The following is a 20488-nucleotide window of genomic DNA, read 5'->3' as shown; positions in this document are numbered from 1 at the left end:
TCTGGGAGATAAAAATCAGGTCTGGCTGCTGCCCTGCTCTGCAGTGGGGTGAGAAGTGCTGCAGCCAGTCCCACTGCAAAGCCCAGACCCTACAAACCAGATCAGTTCCTTCATCTGTGTTCTCCTAAAGGACGCAGTGTCCCAGCCTGACTTTCTACCGGGAATTGCTGTCATTAAAGTGGAATTGTTAGGAACAGTTTCTGTTCCTGCTTTTTCCAGTCAGAAAGTGGCACTGCTGGGAGGACTTCTTTTGCTGCCTGATCTGTAGGTTTTGATTCTCAAGTATTTCCCTTGCCCAGGGCAGTCTGGTCACCGAGGTGTTTTTAGTCACCCATCTGTTTTACCTGAGTCCATTCCTATTTTCCATTGCCTTGAGCTGCAGGTTTTGAGCTGCTGCCTTCCTTCCAGGTCCATCAATTACGATGAGAAGGATCCCTTCCTGTGCAATGCCTGTGGCTTCTGTAAATACGCCCGCTTCGACTTCATGCTCTACGCCAAGCCCTGCTGCGCCGTGGACCCCATCGAGAACGAGGAGGATCGCAAGAAGGTGGGGCTGCCAGGAGATCCTGGAGCTCTGGGCCACTGTGGGGACAGCAGGGCTCCATCCCCTGCCAAAATCAGTGCTCCTTCAAGGCTCCTCACTGACCGATGCGTTCTGGGTTTGTGCCGTGCTCCCCCAGACAAGTAATTCTTCAGACAACATCATTCAGTGCCTCACTTTTGAACTGACTGCATCTCTTTGCCTTGCTGTAGAAGGGGATGGATTTGGGTTCTTCTGTTTGCTTCCCATCCCACGTGAGGAACCCTGCTAATGAATGAAGAACCCTGTGCACTCTGTGTCCTGTCCCAAAGGATCAGTGTGCTCGGTGTAGTGTCACATTGCTGATGTAGTGCTCATTAGTGTCACCACAGTGCTTCTCAGGGCAGAACCAGGCTGCAGGGTCACAATTTAGTGATTTTTCCCCCCAGAGCAAAGCAAAAGAGAAGACTTGGAGCTTGGCTGTAGTTCTGAAGATGAAATAAGAGTTTCTTTTCCTTTTCCCTTGGTAGGCAGTGACAAACATCAACACTCTGCTGGACAAGGCTGACAGGGTGTATCACCAGCTGATGGGACACCGCCCGCAGCTGGAGAACCTCCTGTGCAAAGTGAACGAGGCAGCCCCTGAAAAGCCCCAGGTAACCAGGGCCAGGTGGAGCTTGCACAGAACTCAGGCTGGGGACACACTGGCCTTGGCTCTGCCCGAGGCAGTCCGTGCCTCAGGTGCTGCTCTGCTGTTGTTGTTTTTGTGTGGAGCCCCCCTTTGTGATTCCTCTTTGCTTTCCCCGTTCCAGGACGAGTCGGGCAGCAGTGGAGGGATCAGTTCTACCTCAGCCAGTGTGAACAGGTACATCCTGCAGTTAGCCCAGGAGTACTGTGGGGACTGCAAGAACTCCTTTGATGAACTTTCCAAAATCATCCAGGTACTATGTGTTTTGGTTTGGATTTGGGCCAGGTGTTTATTAGGGAAAAAAAGCCCAAGATGTTGCCATTCTTCATTTAATGATATCATTAACAGCAGGTGGTCAGCTGCATATTTTCAGGGGAAATAGTAATAATTTCTAAAAGCTATGTATTAATTACTAAAATTTCAGCTAGCTTGTGAAACTGGTTTTCTCAGCAGCTACATCATGAAGAGCAGGAGACTGAACAGATGGTTAATTAAAGAGAATTGAATTTTTGCATGTATCCAAGTGTTTAAAAACACACCAGTCTAAAAGGTGACCTACAGAAGTGTTTTATAATTAAATGTATTTATTTGTGCTCAACAAGTCACATAAACACTGGAAAACCTGGTATATCATGAATGTCCTTTTGGCTGTGATTTTTAAGCATATTAAATATATTTGGCTCTCTCTATAAATAATAAATTACTCTGACTTACCCTGCCAGTATTAATAGTGACTAATACTATGGATTTGTCACATTTCCAGTGTTATATTGCATGTAGTATAAACAGCAGGGAGGATAAAGTGATAAAGCTCTGGAATGTTCTGCCTGGGGAGGTGGTGGAGTCACCATCCCTGGGTGTGTTTAACAAAGCCTGGATGTGGCACTGGGTGCCAGGGTTGAGTTGAGGTGCTGGGGCTGGGTTGGACTCCATGATCTTTAAGGTCTCTTCCAACCTGGTGATTCTGTGTGATCCTGTGATAAATGAGAGTTAGGCTGATATTCCTTATGGATTTCCCAAGTCTCCTCTTGCCATGAAGAATTTCAAGTTTGGAAACACTTTGTTAAAAATGTCAGGAAAATTAATCCACAAACACCAGAGGTTCATGTCCAAAAAGGAGACACAGGAGTCCTTTTACTTTATTCGAATAAAGGGAGAGGCCGTGGGGCATTCTTCTGGGGTCTCTCCAATTTTTGGAGGACAAAGCCTCCGTTTTATCCTAATATTCTGGCTACATTTCCCTTCTCTCTTTCCCCATTGGCTGAGGTACTTTGGAGATGCAGACTTCCCAAAACACCTGATACTAAGATTCCCCTCTAGTGTATAACCCTCCCTTTTAATTTTTAATTCTTACGGAATTTAGGGTTTTTCCGCATTGTTTCTTTCATCTTTCAATATCCAATTTCATTTATCAGCAAACCTAAAGTTTATTTTTAAAAGCAAATATCTTTTTCCATTCATCAATCACTGGAATCCTTCCCATTGTTTCTTTTATCTCTCGGTGCTGGTTTTATCTAGCAGCAGACCCACAGCTTGTTTGTAAAGACAAATCCGTCATTCCTCTCAAAAATATTTCTCCCCAAAATACTCAGTGAAAGTAACCTGCGTCTGGGAGTGGCACTGTGTGCCGGCTCACAGTTCCTCCTCTGTGTTCCCAGAAAGTGTTTGCCTCCCGGAAGGAGCTGCTGGAGTACGACCTGCAGCAGCGCGAGGCGGCCACCAAGTCTTCGCGCAGCTCGGCGCTGCCCACGCTCACGGCCAGCCAGTACCGCGCCCTGTCCGTGCTGGGCTGCGGCCACACCTCCTCCACCAAGTGCTACGGCTGCGCCTCGGCCGTCACCGAGCACTGCATCACCCTGCTGCGGGCCCTGGCCACCAACGGCGCCATCCGCCACATCCTGGTGGCCCAGGGGCTCATCCGGGAGCTCTTCGACTACAACCTGCGCCGGGGCGCGGCCGCCATGCGGGAGGAGGTGCGGCAGCTCATGTGCCTCCTGACCAGGTGAGAGCTGCTCTGGGGAGAGCCTCGTCCTCGGGAGGGATGCCTGAGGGCTTCAGCTCTTGTATTTCCCATGTGTTTGTGACCCTGCAGCTCTTCAGAGTGGAGCTCCACGCTCCACACGCAGTGTCAGCTGCTGCTCTCCCGTTTGGGGCACACACAACAATTCCTCTCCAGGCCGGGCAATCAAGGACACCTCACTGCCCCAGGCCCCAGAGACTGAACAAAAGGGAGCTGGGGGAGCAAGCCTGGGGTGAATGACTTCATCACCTGAAGCTGCAATTGGAGGATTAACCCCCAATACGCGAATGGACCAAAGTTAGAAAAGTGTGCAAACCTGTGCCCCACGGTCCATTTTTGGGTGCAGCCCCTGGGGGGCTTTGTCTGCCCGAGATGTACCTGAGGGCCCTTCAGTACTTTTTATTCCCTTAATTTTGTCTGGCTCTATTTTAAGGTAGTCCCAAAAAGGCATCAGGAAAGCCTCCTCAGGAAGGGAAAGCCTCACAGGGAGAGTTACCTTAGAATCACAAAGTGGTCTGGGCTGGAAGGGACCTCAGAGTCCCACCCCTGCCATGGGTGTGTTGTACACCAGCAAAGTGTAACCCCCAACTCCCTGTGCACTTGTTACCAGCTGAGCTGAAACCCCCGGAGCTTTTGGCATTTAGTACAAGCAGAGCATAACGCTGTTGTCTTTTTCCTCCTGGAATCAGGGACAATCCAGAGGCCACACAGCAAATGAATGATTTAATCATTGGGAAGGTTTCTGCAGCACTGAAGGGACACTGGGCAAATCCAGACTTGGTGAGAGACTCCAGTGTTTTCCTCTTTCTTTGTTCTGCCCCTCTGCACTGCTGGTGTATTCTAATCATTGCATCTTCTCTCTCATGGTCTGTTTGTAAGAAAAGAAATTGAGTTTCTATGGGAAATGACATAAATGTCAGAGTACAGCACAAAATTTGGTGTACAGGTACATGCTGAAGTTTCCTCAGGCAGTTCCCTCTGTTGGCTTTGCTTGTACCTCTCCAGCAGGTCATGTACCCCCAGGTGTGCATGGGACTAAGCTATCTTAGATCCATGTGTTTTGAACCTGAGTTTATTAAAGCTGAGAAGGCAGAAGGGAGTGGGGCACCCCCAAGAGCTGGAGCACTGTGTGTTGCAGGCGAGCAGCCTCCAGTACGAGATGCTGCTGCTGACAGACTCCATCTCCAAGGAGGACAGCTGCTGGGAGCTCCGGCTGCGCTGCGGTGAGTGCAGGCACCCGCCCAAGGACCAGCAAGGGCAGCAGCATTTCCACCTCTAAACCCACTTCAGGTGCTGCCTAGAGCTGTGGAGGTGTGTCCTGTCTGCAGCTCTCACAGGATAATGAACATCCCTGTCTGCTTTCAGCTCTCAGCCTCTTCCTGATGGCAGTGAACATCAAGACTCCAGTGGTTGTTGAAAACATCACCCTCATGTGCCTGCGCATCCTCCAGAAGCTCATCAAGCCACCTGCTCCAACCAGCAAGAAAAACAAGGTACTGCCTTGAGGCTGAGCAAAACATTGAGAATTTGCTGATTGAAGTCTGGCATGCTCTTCTCAGTGAAGAATTTGTTTGTGAGGAAGCCGGGACTTGCTTTTCCTGGTCACTGTTCCTAGGGAAGGACAAGCCCTGTGACTCTGGTCTTTACACACTGCAAATTACAGATTTTGTACATATACTTTTGTACAAATACTTTGTATTTTTCAGTGGGTTTTGGTGACTTTGACCACATCCGTTGAGGGTTTACTGTTTTCCCCTCAGACCTGAGGCATGGGGAAAGAGCTACTTGGAAGCAACAGCTTGGTTATTTTGGGCAGGCTTTGGGCTTTCAGCAGCTTTGTAGAATCAAGTACCTAAATTTGAGAGAATCAAGTACTTTTGACTCAGATTTTTAAACACAGAGCTACAGTTCTCATTAAAATATATTGATTGATTGCTGTTGATTTTCATTTAGAATTAGATTTGCAGGAGAGAAGGTATTTTTGTGCTTTGATCTGCCTGTCTCATAATCACAGATGGATGTCAGAGATGGGTTTACTGATATTTCAGTAGGAACTGGAATATCTCTCTTAGTTCACCATTAGCAGACACTGTATTACCCTGCTGCTGTCCAAGATCTGCATTTGCCTCTTCATGGCCCAGCCCCAGTGATTCACCTCAGGAGTTGCTCTTTGGGAGCAGACTGTGGCTTTCTGAAGAATCACAGAGCTTTTTGATTTGTTAGGATGTGCCCATGGATGCTCTCACCACTGTGAAGCCTTACAGCAACGAAATCCATGCACAGGCTCAGCTGTGGCTCAAGAGGGACCCCAAGGCATCGTACGAAGCTTGGAAGAAGTGCCTCCCTGCCAGAGGTAACCCCTGTGCCTGTGACCTGCTGCAGTTCTGTGCAGGGACATGTGTGTCCCCAGATTCAATAAGGAATGTGCTTCTGTTGAATTGTGTTGGCTTGTGTCCCTTGACATCTGATTCCATCCCCACATTTAGTCCTTGGAGTTGTAGCACTGACTTTTCCAGGCTGTGTGCCTCAAACTCTAAACAGAAAATACTCTGTGCCCAAAGAGAATCAGGGACTGTAAAAAATGAAACTTGTTGCTTTCTTAAATTGATACCAGCCAGCTGGAAAGCTGATGGGATTCCTTGAGAGAGACTCTGGGATTTGCATGAGGCTTGGACCTGAGCATGGCTCCACACAAGAGTGAAAATGGCAGCAGGAGGAGATGGGAAGCATTTAGTTCCCAGCTGGAGTTTGGCGAGTTCCAGTAGGAAGACAAAAATACTCTGGCAGTTTGCAGTTCATGACTGCTGACAGTTCTCTTGGGCTCTGCTCAATATTGCAGGTGCAGATGCCAACGGGAAAACTCCCAGCAAAGCTGAGCTTCACCAGCTCTACTTGTCAGAAAAATACGTCTGGAAGTGGAAGCAGTTCATGAGTCGCCGGGGGAAGAGAACTTGTCCTCTGGATCTCAAGCTGGGACACAACAATTGGCTGCGACAGGTAAAGGTGGGGAGAGCCCGGGGCTGGGCTCAGTCACACACTGTGGGTGGCTTGCTGCAGCTCCTCTGCAGGGGTGCTTGGGGAGGCTGGCACTCACTGCCTTCAATTCCAAGTCAGGTTTGCAGCTGTGCTCCCTTAGAAATGCTGCATCAAACGTTGATCTGGGAGTCTGTGGGTTCTTAAACTCTGAACCTTTGATTGCCACGGTGCTCCTGCCTGCCTGATGAGCTGCGCTTCTGCGGGTCCTGGAGCAAAGCTTTGCTTCCTGCGTGTGTGGACTAGCAGGTCCATGCACTCTTTAAACACTTTGGTGCTGAGCAGAGCAGGAATTGTCACAGAACCAAGTGTTGGGAGAACAGCAAAACGCTGCCACCGGGTCACCCAAAAGCCCCCATGTTGTGCCTTCCTGTGAGATGTCACAAGTTCATCTGTGCCCATGGGTCTGACCTGGCTTTTCCTGCCCCTGCCCCAGGTGCTGTTCACTCCTGCCACCCAGGCTGCCAGGCAGGCTGCCTGCACCATCGTGGAGGCCCTGGCCACCATCCCCAGCAGGAAGCAGCAGGTCCTCGATCTCCTAACCAGGTATTCCTGTGCTGCCACACCTGGCAGCTCCACGAGTGTTTGTCTTCAATTCCCATCAGAATCTCTCCCTTCTTGCAGCTTTTCTCACACCTCTCCCTTGTATACCTGCAGTTCAGGGGTCTTTCTGAGCTGGATTTTTCAACTTAGTTAGCTGGGAGGGTGTAGGTTTAGGGAGAGTTGGGGTTTGCTGCCTGGCAATGAGCTCCTGCAGTCTGTACTTTTTCCAGAAGCAAGGATCAGCTGTTCAGCTGTGTGGCCAACATTTCCCCTGCCTCTTCAATGGCAGAATAACAGGGTGAACTCTTCCAGCTGCTGTGACATAACTTACCCCAGCTCATGCTGATAGCACAGTCAACTCCTTTTTGGGACAAATATTAATTTAGCCAGCAAGTAATGAATATCAGTGATGCTGTTAGCAAGGACAACAGGGAGGATGGATTTCTTTTTCTTCCTTTCCACAGTGTCCTTGAGCTGGAATGCCTTTTGTTGCTGTGAGGGGGTTGTCAGCTTGTGTTTCTCTTTCACAGCTACCTGGATGAGCTGAGCATTGCTGGTGAATGTGCTGCTGAGTACCTGGCCCTCTATCAGAAACTCATCAAACCTGCCCACTGGAAGGTCTACCTGGCAGCCAGAGGGGTTCTGCCCTACATTGGCAGCCTCATCACTAAGGTATGGATTTGTGTGCAGGAAATGACCTGTTAGCTTGGCTTTTTTTTTGCTTTTGAAATTCCATCCCTTTCAGCCCTGTTGCTGACCCTCCCAAGGTTCTCAAGTTCACCCTTCTCAGTGCTGTTACCTCTGAACAGAGGGAGCCACAGGGGTTTTAGTCCCAGCTGGAGAATTCCTCAGCACTTTAATTAACTGCTCTGGGATTGTACATATTGCTGCACTGCCTTGGCACCAGAGTAGAGCTGGAAGCTGTTGTGCAGCTCCCAGGCTGGGCTCTGAGAACCCTTAGGGACAGGGAAAGATCAGGTGTGCTGCCATTCCTGGAGAAATGGGAATTACAGCCTTTGGAGAAGCAGCACTCTGGGTTTACAGTGTTCAGAGTGGTGTGAGTTTTCTGTGGGGGTCTCTGCTGCACTCCAGAGGGGCAGGTGGCACTCTCCGTATCAGTGGTGGCTGTCAGTGCTCCTGGAGGGCCACTAGAGCCAAGCAGTGGTAGCAGGAAGGTGCAGGGAGAAAATGAGAGGGGTATTTGTGTCAGGTTTCCTCTCCTTTTCCCCTTCCCTCCCTGCTGTTGCAGTTGTGCTTTCTGTGTGCCTGGCTCAGTTTCTGTGCTGAGTTCTTTGCACCCTGTGTTAGACACCCCCATGGTTATTGGCACTGAAGGGCCATCTTGGCCTAACGGGCTGTTAATTATTTTAATTACTTTCAGGAAATAGCTCGTTTGCTGGCCTTGGAGGAAGCAACACTCAGCACGGATTTGCAGCAGGGATATGCCCTGAAGAGTCTCACAGGTATTCGGTGGGCCTGCAGCAGGGTTAGAGCTGTGTGATCATTGTTCTCTAGCAGCCTGTGGCAGAATTTCAGAGAGATCTCATTCAGCTGTGTTGCCATTGTCAGCACTGGATTTTTGCCATCGATTTAGCACTTAATCTCTAAATGGATTTTTCCATATTTTTTTGTGGTCAGTAAGAGTTTTAAGCTGAACTGTGGTAACATACCAGGCAAGCTTCATCATTTCACTTTATTACATAGTACAGTCCCTGGCACCGCTGTAAACACTGCTGCTTTATTCCTACCTGGTGTTCCTACCTCCCTATTCTCTGGGAGCTTTTCTTTTATCTTCTAGGGTGTATACCCTTTTACAAAAATTTGTTGGAAATGGAAATGCCTCATGAGCTAGATCATTGTTTTTTGTATCCTCTTTCACATTCTTCAGCCATTAGTGGGTGAATCCATAAAGCCTGGCTTCTTGCAAGAAGCAGCATGTTGATCAGTGTGTCATGGGAAAGAATCCTTGTGTTTGCTGATTCTTTACTTTATTGTAGGAGTGACCGGTTTGGTGATGTCACTGGTAAGTCATTTCACATCATCAGAGGTATTAGAAGTATTACAAGAGGAGCAATCATCTGCTTTTGGAATAGCTTGTGACAGGAAAATGCCAAAGAATGCAGAATTTTGTATCAAGCACACAGGAAACTCCTTAGGCCCTTTCCTCATTCCCAAGCTATTTTTCATATGTTACAATCTACAAGCCAGGCCAAGCCTTTTGCCTCCAACCACCCAGTTCACAGGAGTGAGCTTTAAACCCCAGACTGATGGCAGCTGGAACAAGCCATTTTTATTATACTGTGCCCTGTTTGCTGCTGTGAAATTTAGAAATCAAATTCTCTCCCACCTGCTGAATTTCTGTGTCTTTCTAGGTCTTCTCTCTTCCTTCGTGGAGGTGGAGTCCATCAAAAGGCACTTCAAGAGCCGGCTGGTGGGCACGGTGCTCAATGGCTACCTGTGCCTCAGGAAGCTGGTGGTGCAGAGGACAAAGCTGATTGATGAGACCCAGGACATGCTGCTGGAGATGCTGGAGGACATGACAACAGGTAAAACCACCTCTGTTCCATAAATCCAGCCTTGGAATCAACCAAGATGGAAAAGCAGAACAGCCACACAAAGATCTTCTCTAAATCACTGCTGTAATCAGGGGGGTTTATGGCTTCCAGTGTTTTCTGTTGGTACAGGGCAGTTGAATAGCATTCCTAGTCACCTCTTATTTTCCAGGAATCTCAGCCTCCTCATTTTTATGGGGCAGTTTTACTGCAGCCCAGCCATGCAGAGTAACCCTACCAAATAAATACCTTCCATCTTTCACAGAGTGGATTCACAAAAGAAGAGAGCACCAAATTGTGGGGCTGGCTGCAGAAGGATTTACTGTGTGTGCTGAGTTCAGGTGGAATCTACAAAATTGGCTGCAGTGTCCATTTTAAAGCTTCATTTTCTTGGCAGGCACAGAGTCAGAGACCAAGGCGTTCATGGCCGTGTGCATAGAGACTGCCAAGCGTTACAGCCTCGATGACTACAGGACCCCAGTGTTCATCTTTGAGAGGCTCTGCAGCATCATCTACCCCGTGAGTGGGGCAGGGTCACACTGCCTCTACAGAGCCCTGCAATGCTTTGGGAAGGGACTTAAAGATTGTCCAGTGCCACCCTCTGCCATGGCAGTGACACCTTCCTTGATCCCAGGATGCTCCGAGCCCTGGCCGGCCCAGCCTTGGACACTTGCAGGGGTCCAGGGCAGCCAAAGCTTCTCTGGGCACCCTGTGCCAGGGCCCCCCCACTCTTCCCAATATCTGACCTAAATTTCCCCTCTTTCAGTTTGATCCCATTCCCCCTTGGCCTGTCACTCCAGTTCCTGATGAAAAGTCCCTCTCTGACTTCGCTGTGGTCACTTCAAGCCCTGGAAGGTGTTGTGGGGTCTCCACCCAGCCTTCTCCTCTCCAGGCTGAACATCCCCAGCTCTCCCAGCCCATCCCCATAGGGGAGGTGCTCCAGTCCCCTGAGCAGCTCTGTGGCCTCCTCTGCACATGCTCCTACAGTTTCATTCCTTTTTTTGTTGAGGATCACGAGAACTGTGTTCAGTGCTCCAGCTGGGGTCTCATGATAGAGGAGGAGAATCACCACCAGCCACCTCTAGCAGCCCTAGATGTGGTTCCTTTTTCCCAGGAACAGCAGTGTCTGCAGTCATGATTCACCATTAGCCAGTGTAGACCTGTATCCCAGTGTATCCCCTTTGGGGGGTCACTGTTCAATTCCCTGAGGAACTTGGTTATGCAGTGATCCTGGATATCCTTTGAGTGTGGCATGCAGAGCAGATGCGCCAGTGGGGAAAGGACTGAAGGTTTAGGAACATTCTCCCATTAAAATGCAGGAATGGGAGCGTGGCTGGGGAAAAACTTATTCGCTCTGTCTCTGCTGCTGCTCTTTAGGAGGAGAATGAAGTCACTGAGTTCTTTGTCACTCTGGAGAAAGATCCCCAGCAGGAAGACTTCCTGCAGGGCAGGATGCCAGGGAATCCCTACAGCAGTAACGAGCCTGGCATCGGGCCCCTCATGAGGGACATCAAGAACAAGATCTGCCAGGACTGTGACCTGGTGGCTCTGCTGGAGGACGACAGTGGGATGGAGGTGAGAATTTCTTGAGGTGGGGATTTCTTGCACAGACCTGTGGGATGCTGGTTTTGGGCAGCTGGTGATTGCTGGGGTGCTGATGTAACAACCTGAGCTTGTTCATGACTTGTTCTTCTCTCCTTTTCAGCTTTTAGTGAACAACAAGATCATCAGTCTGGATCTGCCTGTGGCTGAGGTCTACAAGAAGGTGTGGTGTCCCACAAACGAGGTGTGTGTTACCTTTGTACAAGTTAACAGCACAGAGCACCTGTCCTTCACAAAAACAAAAAAAATGGGGAAAAATCAAAATCACACGCGTCAGGATTTTTTTCCTGGCATATAATTTATTGGGTGTAACTGCTCAGCAACTTCTGGTGCTCTGTTAGGACAGACTGTGCATGGCCCTGCAACGTGAGTGATTGCAGAGCACTGCCCCAGGTGAGCTGTGTCCTGTGTCACACGTGACTCTTCCTGAGGAACAGCCTTCCCTGTGTTCCCCTGGGGAGAGCTGAAACGTTTCACTGCCTTTCAGAGCACATTTCACACTCCATCTGCACACAAAAGTTTTGTGTGTGTGCACACAGGGACACCAGACTGCTCCATCAGTCTGTGCTTGGGGCTGAACCCAAGTTATATATGCACAGAGCATCCAGTGTTTCTCCATATTGGCACTTCTGCTCTCATGTTTTTCATCAGGATCTCAAGCACTTGGCAGATTCATCCTTTTTTGCTTTTCATAGTATGTGTCGTGTGTTTTTCACATGAAGAAATGAACCCAGCAGTCTTAAGGGTCCAGTCTCCATGTCATACTAAGCTTTTTCTAGAGGTGGACGTGGTCCAGAACAAGCTCTTCCCTTCTTTCCTTGTGACCATTAAAATAAACTCCCACCGAGACCATCAGGCTCAAGCTTGCCCACTACAAATATATTTTTAGAGGCACTTGAGATCATACAACAAGACTGATTTGCCCAGCATTTCTTGATCATTCCTCATTTCCTCCTGGCCTCAAATCACCTTTGAAACCTCAATTTCCTGAAGCCATTTGTGGGAAGGATTCAAACAAAGTGCCAGTTAGCAGTGAATGATGATAAAATGGGTCTCATTAAGCTTTATTTCAGGAACAAAGCCTTCAGTACTGCAAAATCAAGCCCAAACCTTGTGACAGTGATAATTTTTTAGCAAGGTACCAACTTGGAAAGGGAGACGAGGTGCTGGTGTTAATCTGTGAGTTCTGATTTGAATTCTGATCGAGTTATTGGTGGGAATGTTCCCCATGCTGCCCCTGGAGGAGCTGTTCCCGTGGGATGCCGGGCTGGAGCCGGCTGCAGCTCTCCCGGGAGGGAAGCAGCTCTGCTGGTGAAAGGCAGTTTGCTCAGCATTCCTGTGGATGAACAGCTTTCATCTGTCTTCCTTTGTGAGCACCTCCTGGAGCCGCAGCTCCCGTTCCCTGGGAGCGACAGGCTCACAAGAAACGCAACCTCAGGCCCCTTTTTGTTTCCCTTGTCTCTCAGTGGCTTTTTTTGTTCATCTGCCGTTTTACCAGGGCCCCTGTGGTGTTAATTGCTGGTCGCCAGCGTGGCCTTTGAGCAGATCTTCCCCCCGGGGCTTTCCCTGTGCTTATGTATTTGCTGTGACATTAAGCACTGCTTATTCCACATTAGGCTTAGCACGATCCCTGACAGGTTTTCTCTTGCAAGGTCTCCTGCTCCCAAATCTGGGATTTTTCTTTTCTGCTTTTTATTCAGACCTATGGATTAAAAATGGAAAGTTTCGTGATATGCTGTCAGTATTTCCAGCTGGAAACGCATCTGGAAAAGTGTCCCTTTCTCAGGGTAAAAGCACAGCTTTTTGGCTGTATCAGTGATGTACTGTCTTACTGAAAGCTCATTAAATTGCCTTTTACTCCTCTTCCACTTGCCATGACTGCAGATTTTATCTGTTTGAAAGCTTTCATCCAATTAGCCTGTCCTGCTTCATTTCCTGGGCTGTGCCTGTTCCCCGTGTTTGCCAGGTGTGCTGTGCCATACCCTCGGAGGAGAGGTGGCCACGGAAAGCAGATGTTCCTCTGCAGATGAACCCATTTTCCTTGGCTGCATCTTTCACTGGTGCTAAAGGAAAGCTGGAGGAGATGGAAGGGGGAAGCGACTGTTAGTTTATCACCAGTCTGTCAATTAATTGGCAGTGCCAAGAAAAGCTGGGCAGACCAAGGGATGGGATACTGATGTTTTTGCAGGTGGCTCTGCTGTTGTTTTTAATTCCTATCAGGAAGGGGAGAATGAGTGAAAGATTTCTCTGTGCTACCATCATCAGGTGGAACAGCACGAGGCAGAGCTGAGGCTGGAGTGTCTGTACACACTGAAACCAGAACCAGGCTTGTGTACAAGTGTCCAGAGACAGAATGAATAAAAAGCTCTGCTCTTGCAGGGGGAGCCCATGAGGATCATTTACCGCATGCGGGGGTTACTGGGAGATGCGACGGAGGAATTCATCGAGTCCCTCGACTCCACCACTGGTAATGCATTTGTCTGCTGAAAGCTGGGATTAGATTTGAAATCTGAGGTTTGCTGCAGAGCAATGACATTATTATCCTCACAGCAGTGAGCTTAAAGTTGATTGACGTTGCTTTTGCTGCATTTACCTGCTTCACCTCGAGTGAAGGAGGATTTTAACAGTGCTTTAAAGCTGTGCTTCAGATGTGAGCACTTGCTTGGCACGAGGACCATTCTGCCGAGCCTTTCTTCATATCCCTGCTCTTAATTCTTTTTGAATTCAATAAACTGAAGTGACTGGAATTGCTGGGAAATGTGTGCTGCTCTGCTCTTCATTTCTGCTTCCGCTGCTTGAGTGTGTCCTGCTGTGGCTGCTGCTGTCCTCACCACTTGTGTCTGTCCTGCAGATGAGGAGGAGGATGAGGAAGAAGTGTATAAGATGGCTGGGGTGATGGCCCCATGTGGAGGCCTGGAGTGCATGCTCAACAGACTGACTGGCATCAAAGACTTCAAACAGGGCCGGCACCTCTTAACCGTGAGTCTGCCTTTGGCACCAGGGTCAGGAATTATGGGGTGGAAAATTGCACAGACATCCCTGAGGTTTAGACAATCTCCCTTGAGCTGGAGCAGTTCTTTCCCTCTCCTGTCCTTTTTGGGTAACAATTCCTTACAAAACTTAAAATGTCTAGAACCTAAAGAGTTGGTACAACCAAATCCTGTCTTGTTGGAGGAATTGTTTTCTGCCTTGGCCTTATCTGAAAACCAAAGCTGTCCTAAGATAGATATATATAGATAGATATAGATATAGATGTATGTGAAAATCTGTGGTGTATTGTATCCCAGAAGTCTGGAGATCAGGTGTATTATTATATTAAACTTCTACTTTAGTTTCAGAAAAATTCCTCCTCATTGTGAAGGTCCCACAGAGAATCCCTTTGCTGTATTTTGCAGGTGCTGTTAAAACTCTTCAGTTACTGTGTGAAGGTGAAAATAAACCGGCAGCAGCTGGTCAAGCCAGAGATGAACACTTTGAATGTCATGCTGGGGACTCTCAACTTGGTAAGGACAGCCTCAACTTCCAGAAGTGTTTTTTTAATGGACTCCAATGAATTTCAGCTACTTGTCACTGCCCTGCTGCCTTGTGACTGCCTGTGCTGGCACTGCAAGTTATCCTTTGGACATTCCTTTGCTTTTATGGGCAGGAGTGTAGGGGTTAAACCAGCTGGTGTTCCAGTGCCCCTTCCCACCTCAGACCAGTGACTGCTGCTGTTCCAGTGCCCCTTCCCACCTCAGACCAGTGACTGCTGGTGTTCCAGTGCCCCTTCCCACCTCAGACCAGTGACTGCTGGTGTTCCAGTGCCCCTTCCCACCTCAGACCAGTGACTGCTGGTGTTCCAGTGCCCCTTCCCACCTCAGACCAGTGACTGCTGGTGTTCCAGTGTCCCTTCCCACCTCAAACCAGTGACTGCTGGTGTTCCAGTGCCCCTTCCCACCTCAGACCAGTGACTGCTGGTGTTCCAGTGCCCCTTCCCACCTCAAACCAGTGACTGCTGGTGTTCCAGTGTCTCTTCCCACCTCAAACCAGTGACTGCTGGTGTTCCAGTGTCTCTTCCCACCTCAAACCAGTGACTGCTGGTGTTCCAGTGTCTCTTCCCACCTCAGACCAGTTCCTGCTGCTGTTCCCCTGAGCGCTCCCTTCCCTTGCAGGCTCTGGTGGCTGAGCAGGAGAGCAAGGACAGCGGGGGAGCAGCAGTGGCAGAGCAGGTGCTCAGCATCATGGAGATCATTCTGGATGAATCCAACGCGGAGCCCCTGAGCGAGGACAAGGTGAGTGGCTCCTTTCCCTGGGGTTCAAGGCTTGCACAGCCCTGCTCACAGGGATGCTGAGCTCCAGGAGCTGGAGGGGAGTGCTGATGGAGTCTGACCCTCATTACACTTCTGGCAGGTCTTAGCAGGCCTTGGGGAAGGGCTCGAGGAGGGCCCTGAACCAAAAACACTGCAAGGCTGCGTCAGGATGAGTCTTGCATGGCTGGGTGAGGGTTGTTAGGCACTGCTTGGATCCTTTCCTGCCTGCTTTGGGCCACGGGCCAGTGAGAGACAAGAAAAGACACAGCTTGGCCTTGTTTTTTGGAGTGTTTTTGTATGTGTTGAAAACACGATTGATTTTCCAGCTAATTGAGAATAAAACTGTATCTCAGCTAGACTGAGAACAAGAAGAGCTTCTCACTTGTCTTTTGAAGCTGTGGGTGGACAAGAATCTGGTGTGCTTTGGGCTGGAATTATTAGACTTTTGGCTGGAAAATGCTTTAACAGCACGTGGAATAAACCAGGTGTCAGCTAGAGGGGTTGGTGCAGCCACTCCATGAGACCTCTGGGAACGAGACTGGGTTTGATTTTTATCAGGGACTACCCCTTCACAACTGGAGTAGTCCACCAACTCCCAGAGTGAGAATTTTCTTGTAGATTTATTAAATATAAATCCTGCTGCTCTTGCTTCACAGGGCAACCTCCTCCTCACGGGGGACAAGGACCAGCTGGTGATGCTGCTGGACCAGATCAACAGCACCTTTGTGCGCTCCAACCTGAGCGTGCTGCAGGGGCTGCTGCGCATCATCCCCTACCTGTCCTTCGGGGAGATGGAGAAGATGCAGATCCTGGTGGATCGCTTCAAGCCCTACTGTAACTTTGATAAGTACGTTGGCACAGTTCAGCTAAAAGCACCTGAAATGGGTTCTACTGACACACCTCTGCCTTCATTTCCTCATTGATGCACTGCAGTCTAATGCCAGGCTTCAGCTTCAGTTCCTCTTTCACTTCTAAGCCATTTTTGAAAGAAATGTGTGAGCTCTAGCTTGAGAAATAGGTCTTCAGAGAATATTTGGAGGTGACAGGGGCCTGAGTAGCTTTTCTGAGTCTCTGAGCTGGGGCAGTTACATCATTCAGTGATAATGTCACTGAGAATTACAGGCAGAGTTACTATTTCTTCTCTTTGTTCAGGTATGATGAGGAGCACAGTGGAGATGATAAAGTTTTCCTGGATTGCTTCTGTAAAATAGCAGCAGGAATAAAGAACAACAGCAATGGCCATCAGCTGAAAGATCTCATCCTGCAGAAGGGGATTACACAGAATGCCCTGGATTACATGAAAAAGCACATTCCAAGTGCAAAGAAGTAAGAGTCACTATTTAATGTGTGTGGTTAACGTGTGTGACTGTCCTGAACATCCTCCTCATCCCATCGCCACAATCTCCCAAGAAATCCAGGAACAAGTGCCCATTCAGGAGCATTCCGAGCTGTGATGCAGAGGTCTGGTGAGGCTGTGCATGTATAGGAATGAGCTAAAAACCCTGATCCCATTTGATACCCATCCAAGCTGATTTCTTGGATATCTCAATCCTTGTACTTCCTGCCCGCTCCCTCCTGTTGCACAGCAACAGAATTTTTGCTGTTGGTAGCCAACTCATGAACACAAATCCCCAGGCTCAGAGTTGGCACTGTGGCTGTGCACAGCATGGAAGTGGGAGTGTGACTGTCCCTTCATTAATGAGCTGAGGAGGGACACGGGGGAGGGAGTGTTCCCTGCAGCCTGGAGCCATGCTGCTGTCTGGGACATCCCCTCAGCTGCTGCCTTTTGTCTTCCGTGCAGTTTGGATGCAGACATATGGAAGAGGTTCTTATCTCGACCTGCACTTCCTTTTATCCTGCGCCTGCTCCGAGGCCTCGCGACGCAGCACCCTGCAACACAGGTGAGGCCAGGGCACTGTCACTGCTCTGGGCCTGCAGCTCAGCAGTAATTCCTCTAAGAGCTGATTCTTCACTGATTTTTGGTGGGTTTTGTTTTGCCATCCTCACCATAGTTGGAACAGTTTTGCTCACAACTTTTCTCTGCCGGAGGGTTTTGGTTCGAGTCTAAAGGGAATTCTCTTTGGGGGATAAAGCAGAGAGAAAATCTAGTTCTCCTGAGCTTACCTCTTAAAAGAATGTGAAATTCTTCTAAGAATTGTTAATTCTGTTGGGAATCTCAAAGTAGACATAGGTGTGGAAGCTGTTCAGGTATTCCCTGGGCAAGTTCTGCCTTTGCAGAGAATCCTCTGAGTTTTTGTGTGTCACATGACAAGATTGGGAGCATTTGTTGTGATGCCCTGAGCCTGTTCTGGGCAGCTTCAGGCATCATCTGGAGAAGTCAGAGATTCTGACTTGAATATTTCCTCCTGCTGTGTGGCGTGAGATTGACACACCAGGGTGAAAAGAAGGTTATTATTGATAAGCTCCTCAGGACGTGATTGTTGGTGTTTGAAGGCATCAATGCAATGTCTTATCACAAAAGAAATGTTTTATCCAACATCCCCATGTGAGCTCCTGATAATGACCAGTGGAGAGGCAAATTGCCCCAGACTTATACGCAGTTTTCGGTCTCAGGAGCATTAAAAAAGGAAGGAACAGTTGTTGCAGCTCAGTGCTCTGCCCAGCTGTCCCTGTGTGATTAGAGGGGACAGTCACTGTCCCGAGTCCCCTTTTTCTGAGCAGTGCTGTGTTCCCATCCCCACCAGGTGCTAATAGGAACAGACTCCATCTCCAACCTGCACAAACTGGAGCAGGTGTCAAGTGACGAAGGCATTGGGACGTTGGCAGAGAACCTCCTGGAGGCTCTGAGGGAGCACCCCGAGGTGAACAAGAAGATCGACGCCGCGCGGAAGGAGACGCGCGCCGAGAAGAAGAGGATGGCCATGGCCATGAGGCAGAAGGCCCTGGGCACCCTGGGCATGACGGTAATGGCTGGGTGCTCTGCTCCCTCAGGGGCTTTCCTTCCTGCCTTGCTCAAGCTGCCTCAGCAGGAAGTGTGTGAAGTGATTTATTGATGGATATTGCAGAGCTCCAGCCCCGCGGTTTGCCTGGTGCTGCCAGGAGGGAACACAGCTGCTGGGAGATGGGATGGGCATCCAGTGCCAGTGGTGGGCATGGTGTAGTTTGTCATTGTTTTTAATCTGCTTGAGCTTTTCTCTTTTCCAGACAAATGAGAAGGGCCAGGTGGTGACCAAGACTGCGCTGCTTAAACAGATGGAGGAGCTGATAGAGGAACCAGGACTGACCTGCTGCATCTGCCGGGAGGGATACAAGTTCCAGGTAGCGGGAGCTAAGAGTTCCAGGTCGTGGGAACTAAAAGTTCCACATAGTGGGAGCTAAGAGTTCCAGGTAATGGTGACGGGAGATTGAAGTTTCAGGTGAAATTTCACACATTCAGAGCCCTCTCAGCTCCTAAGGGGACTTGCCAGTATCTGGTTGCACAAGTGCTGGCACTGGAAGATCAGGAAGTCTCAGGGTTGGTTCTTGAGATCAGTAATTCTAGAGGTGGCTGGGAAGTGGAAGTGTGTTTTCAGTGAAAGCTGGAGAAACACAGGACCAGTTAAAGTTTGAGGTCAGTATCGATACAAGGAACCCTGAAACAGGGAATAACATGCTCTGACTCTACGATTCAGAAGGTTGAACAAATGCTTTATCAAGCTATATTATATTATACTACATGCTATACTAATGCTATCTATACTAAACTATACTGTACTAAAGTAAAACCTGTGACCCTTTCCAACAGTCATGACACAGCTTTGACATAATTGGTCAATCAGTCAAAACAACTATCACCAGTGTCCAATTAACAAATCCCTTTTCAGCAAGCAATCTGCATAACACATTCCACATGTGCCAAACAACAAATGCAGCAAGTGAAGATAAGACTTGTTTTCTTCTTTCTCTGAGCTTTCTCACTGCCTTCCCCAGGAAAAATCTTGGGAGAGAGAATTATGTCTCTCTCTGTTCAAAGAGTATGTGAATACCACAAGGTCAGGACTGGGAGAGGTTTAATTTAGTGTGGTGTGGAAAGAGCAGGAGATGCGTCCTGCTGCAGAGCTGAGTGCTTGCTAAGGCAGCTGTGGTGTGGAAAGAGCAGGAGATGCGTCCTGCTGCAGAGCTGAGTGCTTGCTAAGGCAGCTGTGGTGTGGAAAGAGCAGGAGATGTGCCCTGCTGCAGAGCTGAGTGCTTGCTAAGGCAGCTGTGGTGTGGAAAGAGCAGGAGATGTGCCCTGCTGCAGAGCTGAGTGCTTGCTAAGGCAGCTGTGTGTCCTTGCAGCCCACCAAGGTGCTGGGGATTTACACCTTCACCAAGCGCGTGGCGCTCGAGGAGTTTGAGAACAAGCCGCGCAAGCAGCAGGGCTACAGCACAGTGTCCCACTTCAACATCGTGCACTACGACTGCCACCTGGCAGCTGTCAGGTACGTGCTGCCCGCAGCCCCCCAGCCTGGGGCTGGAGGCCTTTCCAGGTGGTTTGGGATCACCGTGGAACTCGGGCTGGGTGGGCTGGGTTGTTGATCACTTTGCAGGGCTTCTCCATCAGGGTCTGCTTTAACGCTGCTCAGGCCTGGACTCTGCCAAGTCCAGCATTGAGAGAAGCTGTGGAATTGTTATTTTTGGGATGTTTCCTTAGACAAAAGCTTGCGTCCTCCTGACTTGCCCGGTGTGCTGTGTGTCTTTGTCCGTGCAGACTCGCTCGGGGCCGCGAGGAGTGGGAGAGTGCAGCCCTGCAAAATGCCAACACCAAGTGCAATGGGCTCCTGCCAGTGTGGGGGCCCCACGTGCCAGAGTCTGCTTTTGCCACGTGCTTGGCACGGTGAGTACAGACGGGTTCTTCCCCAGCTGGTTGCATCTGCGTGAGTCAGATCCTTGCCACACACTCCCCTGAAATCTTGGGATCACAGGTGGTGCAGCTGAATCTTGATAAAACGGAGCCATTTCAGGTTCTACCATCAAGAGTGAACCTCCTAAAAAAGTGCAAGTGTCTGTTTGCTCCTTGGCTTCATGTAAATAATTTCAGAGCCTCCTTAGCCCCCAGTCACAGCTGAAGATGCAAGGTTGATCATTTGGGGCCCAGTGAGCCCCTGCTGTACAAAAGAAACCTTCTGACACCAGTGGATTCCTTGGTTTAGATTTCCAGACTTCTCTTGGATGGTACTCAGGTACTTGAGCACCTGTCTGGAGCAGATGGAGATGCTGATGTCAGGATTCTGGTTTGTAATGTCACATTAGAAATTTTGA

At 49.2% G+C, this 20488-nt stretch overlaps 1 protein-coding gene across 5 annotated transcripts in view; it reads left to right on the top strand.

Moving 5' to 3' along the window:
* The window catches only part of UBR4 (ubiquitin protein ligase E3 component n-recognin 4), an 83053-nt gene that overhangs the window by 53888 nt on the left and 8677 nt on the right, over nucleotides 1-20488 (top strand). For all 5 annotated transcript variants that reach the window (XM_038159457.1, XM_038159461.1, XM_038159460.1 and 2 more), the window contains 27 exons: nucleotides 409-547; nucleotides 1051-1176; nucleotides 1333-1461; nucleotides 2867-3210; nucleotides 3918-4008; nucleotides 4367-4451; nucleotides 4594-4721; nucleotides 5452-5581; nucleotides 6068-6225; nucleotides 6698-6807; nucleotides 7335-7476; nucleotides 8186-8267; nucleotides 9177-9350; nucleotides 9754-9875; nucleotides 10734-10931; nucleotides 11062-11142; nucleotides 13338-13425; nucleotides 13810-13937; nucleotides 14354-14461; nucleotides 15110-15229; nucleotides 15904-16094; nucleotides 16400-16573; nucleotides 17049-17148; nucleotides 17953-18171; nucleotides 18413-18526; nucleotides 19526-19668; nucleotides 19938-20063. In XM_038159457.1, coding sequence (XP_038015385.1) covers nucleotides 409-547; nucleotides 1051-1176; nucleotides 1333-1461; nucleotides 2867-3210; nucleotides 3918-4008; nucleotides 4367-4451; nucleotides 4594-4721; nucleotides 5452-5581; nucleotides 6068-6225; nucleotides 6698-6807; nucleotides 7335-7476; nucleotides 8186-8267; nucleotides 9177-9350; nucleotides 9754-9875; nucleotides 10734-10931; nucleotides 11062-11142; nucleotides 13338-13425; nucleotides 13810-13937; nucleotides 14354-14461; nucleotides 15110-15229; nucleotides 15904-16094; nucleotides 16400-16573; nucleotides 17049-17148; nucleotides 17953-18171; nucleotides 18413-18526; nucleotides 19526-19668; nucleotides 19938-20063 — 3750 coding nt within the window. The remainder of the gene's footprint in view (nucleotides 1-408; nucleotides 548-1050; nucleotides 1177-1332; nucleotides 1462-2866; nucleotides 3211-3917; nucleotides 4009-4366; nucleotides 4452-4593; nucleotides 4722-5451; nucleotides 5582-6067; nucleotides 6226-6697; nucleotides 6808-7334; nucleotides 7477-8185; nucleotides 8268-9176; nucleotides 9351-9753; nucleotides 9876-10733; nucleotides 10932-11061; nucleotides 11143-13337; nucleotides 13426-13809; nucleotides 13938-14353; nucleotides 14462-15109; nucleotides 15230-15903; nucleotides 16095-16399; nucleotides 16574-17048; nucleotides 17149-17952; nucleotides 18172-18412; nucleotides 18527-19525; nucleotides 19669-19937; nucleotides 20064-20488) is intronic.

The sequence above is a fragment of the Motacilla alba genome, chromosome 21 (assembly GCF_015832195.1).
Source record: "Motacilla alba alba isolate MOTALB_02 chromosome 21, Motacilla_alba_V1.0_pri, whole genome shotgun sequence".
Lineage (NCBI taxonomy): Eukaryota > Metazoa > Chordata > Aves > Passeriformes > Motacillidae > Motacilla > Motacilla alba.
Note: the sequence above shows the minus strand (reverse complement) of the source record. Positions and strands in the feature narration are given on the sequence as shown.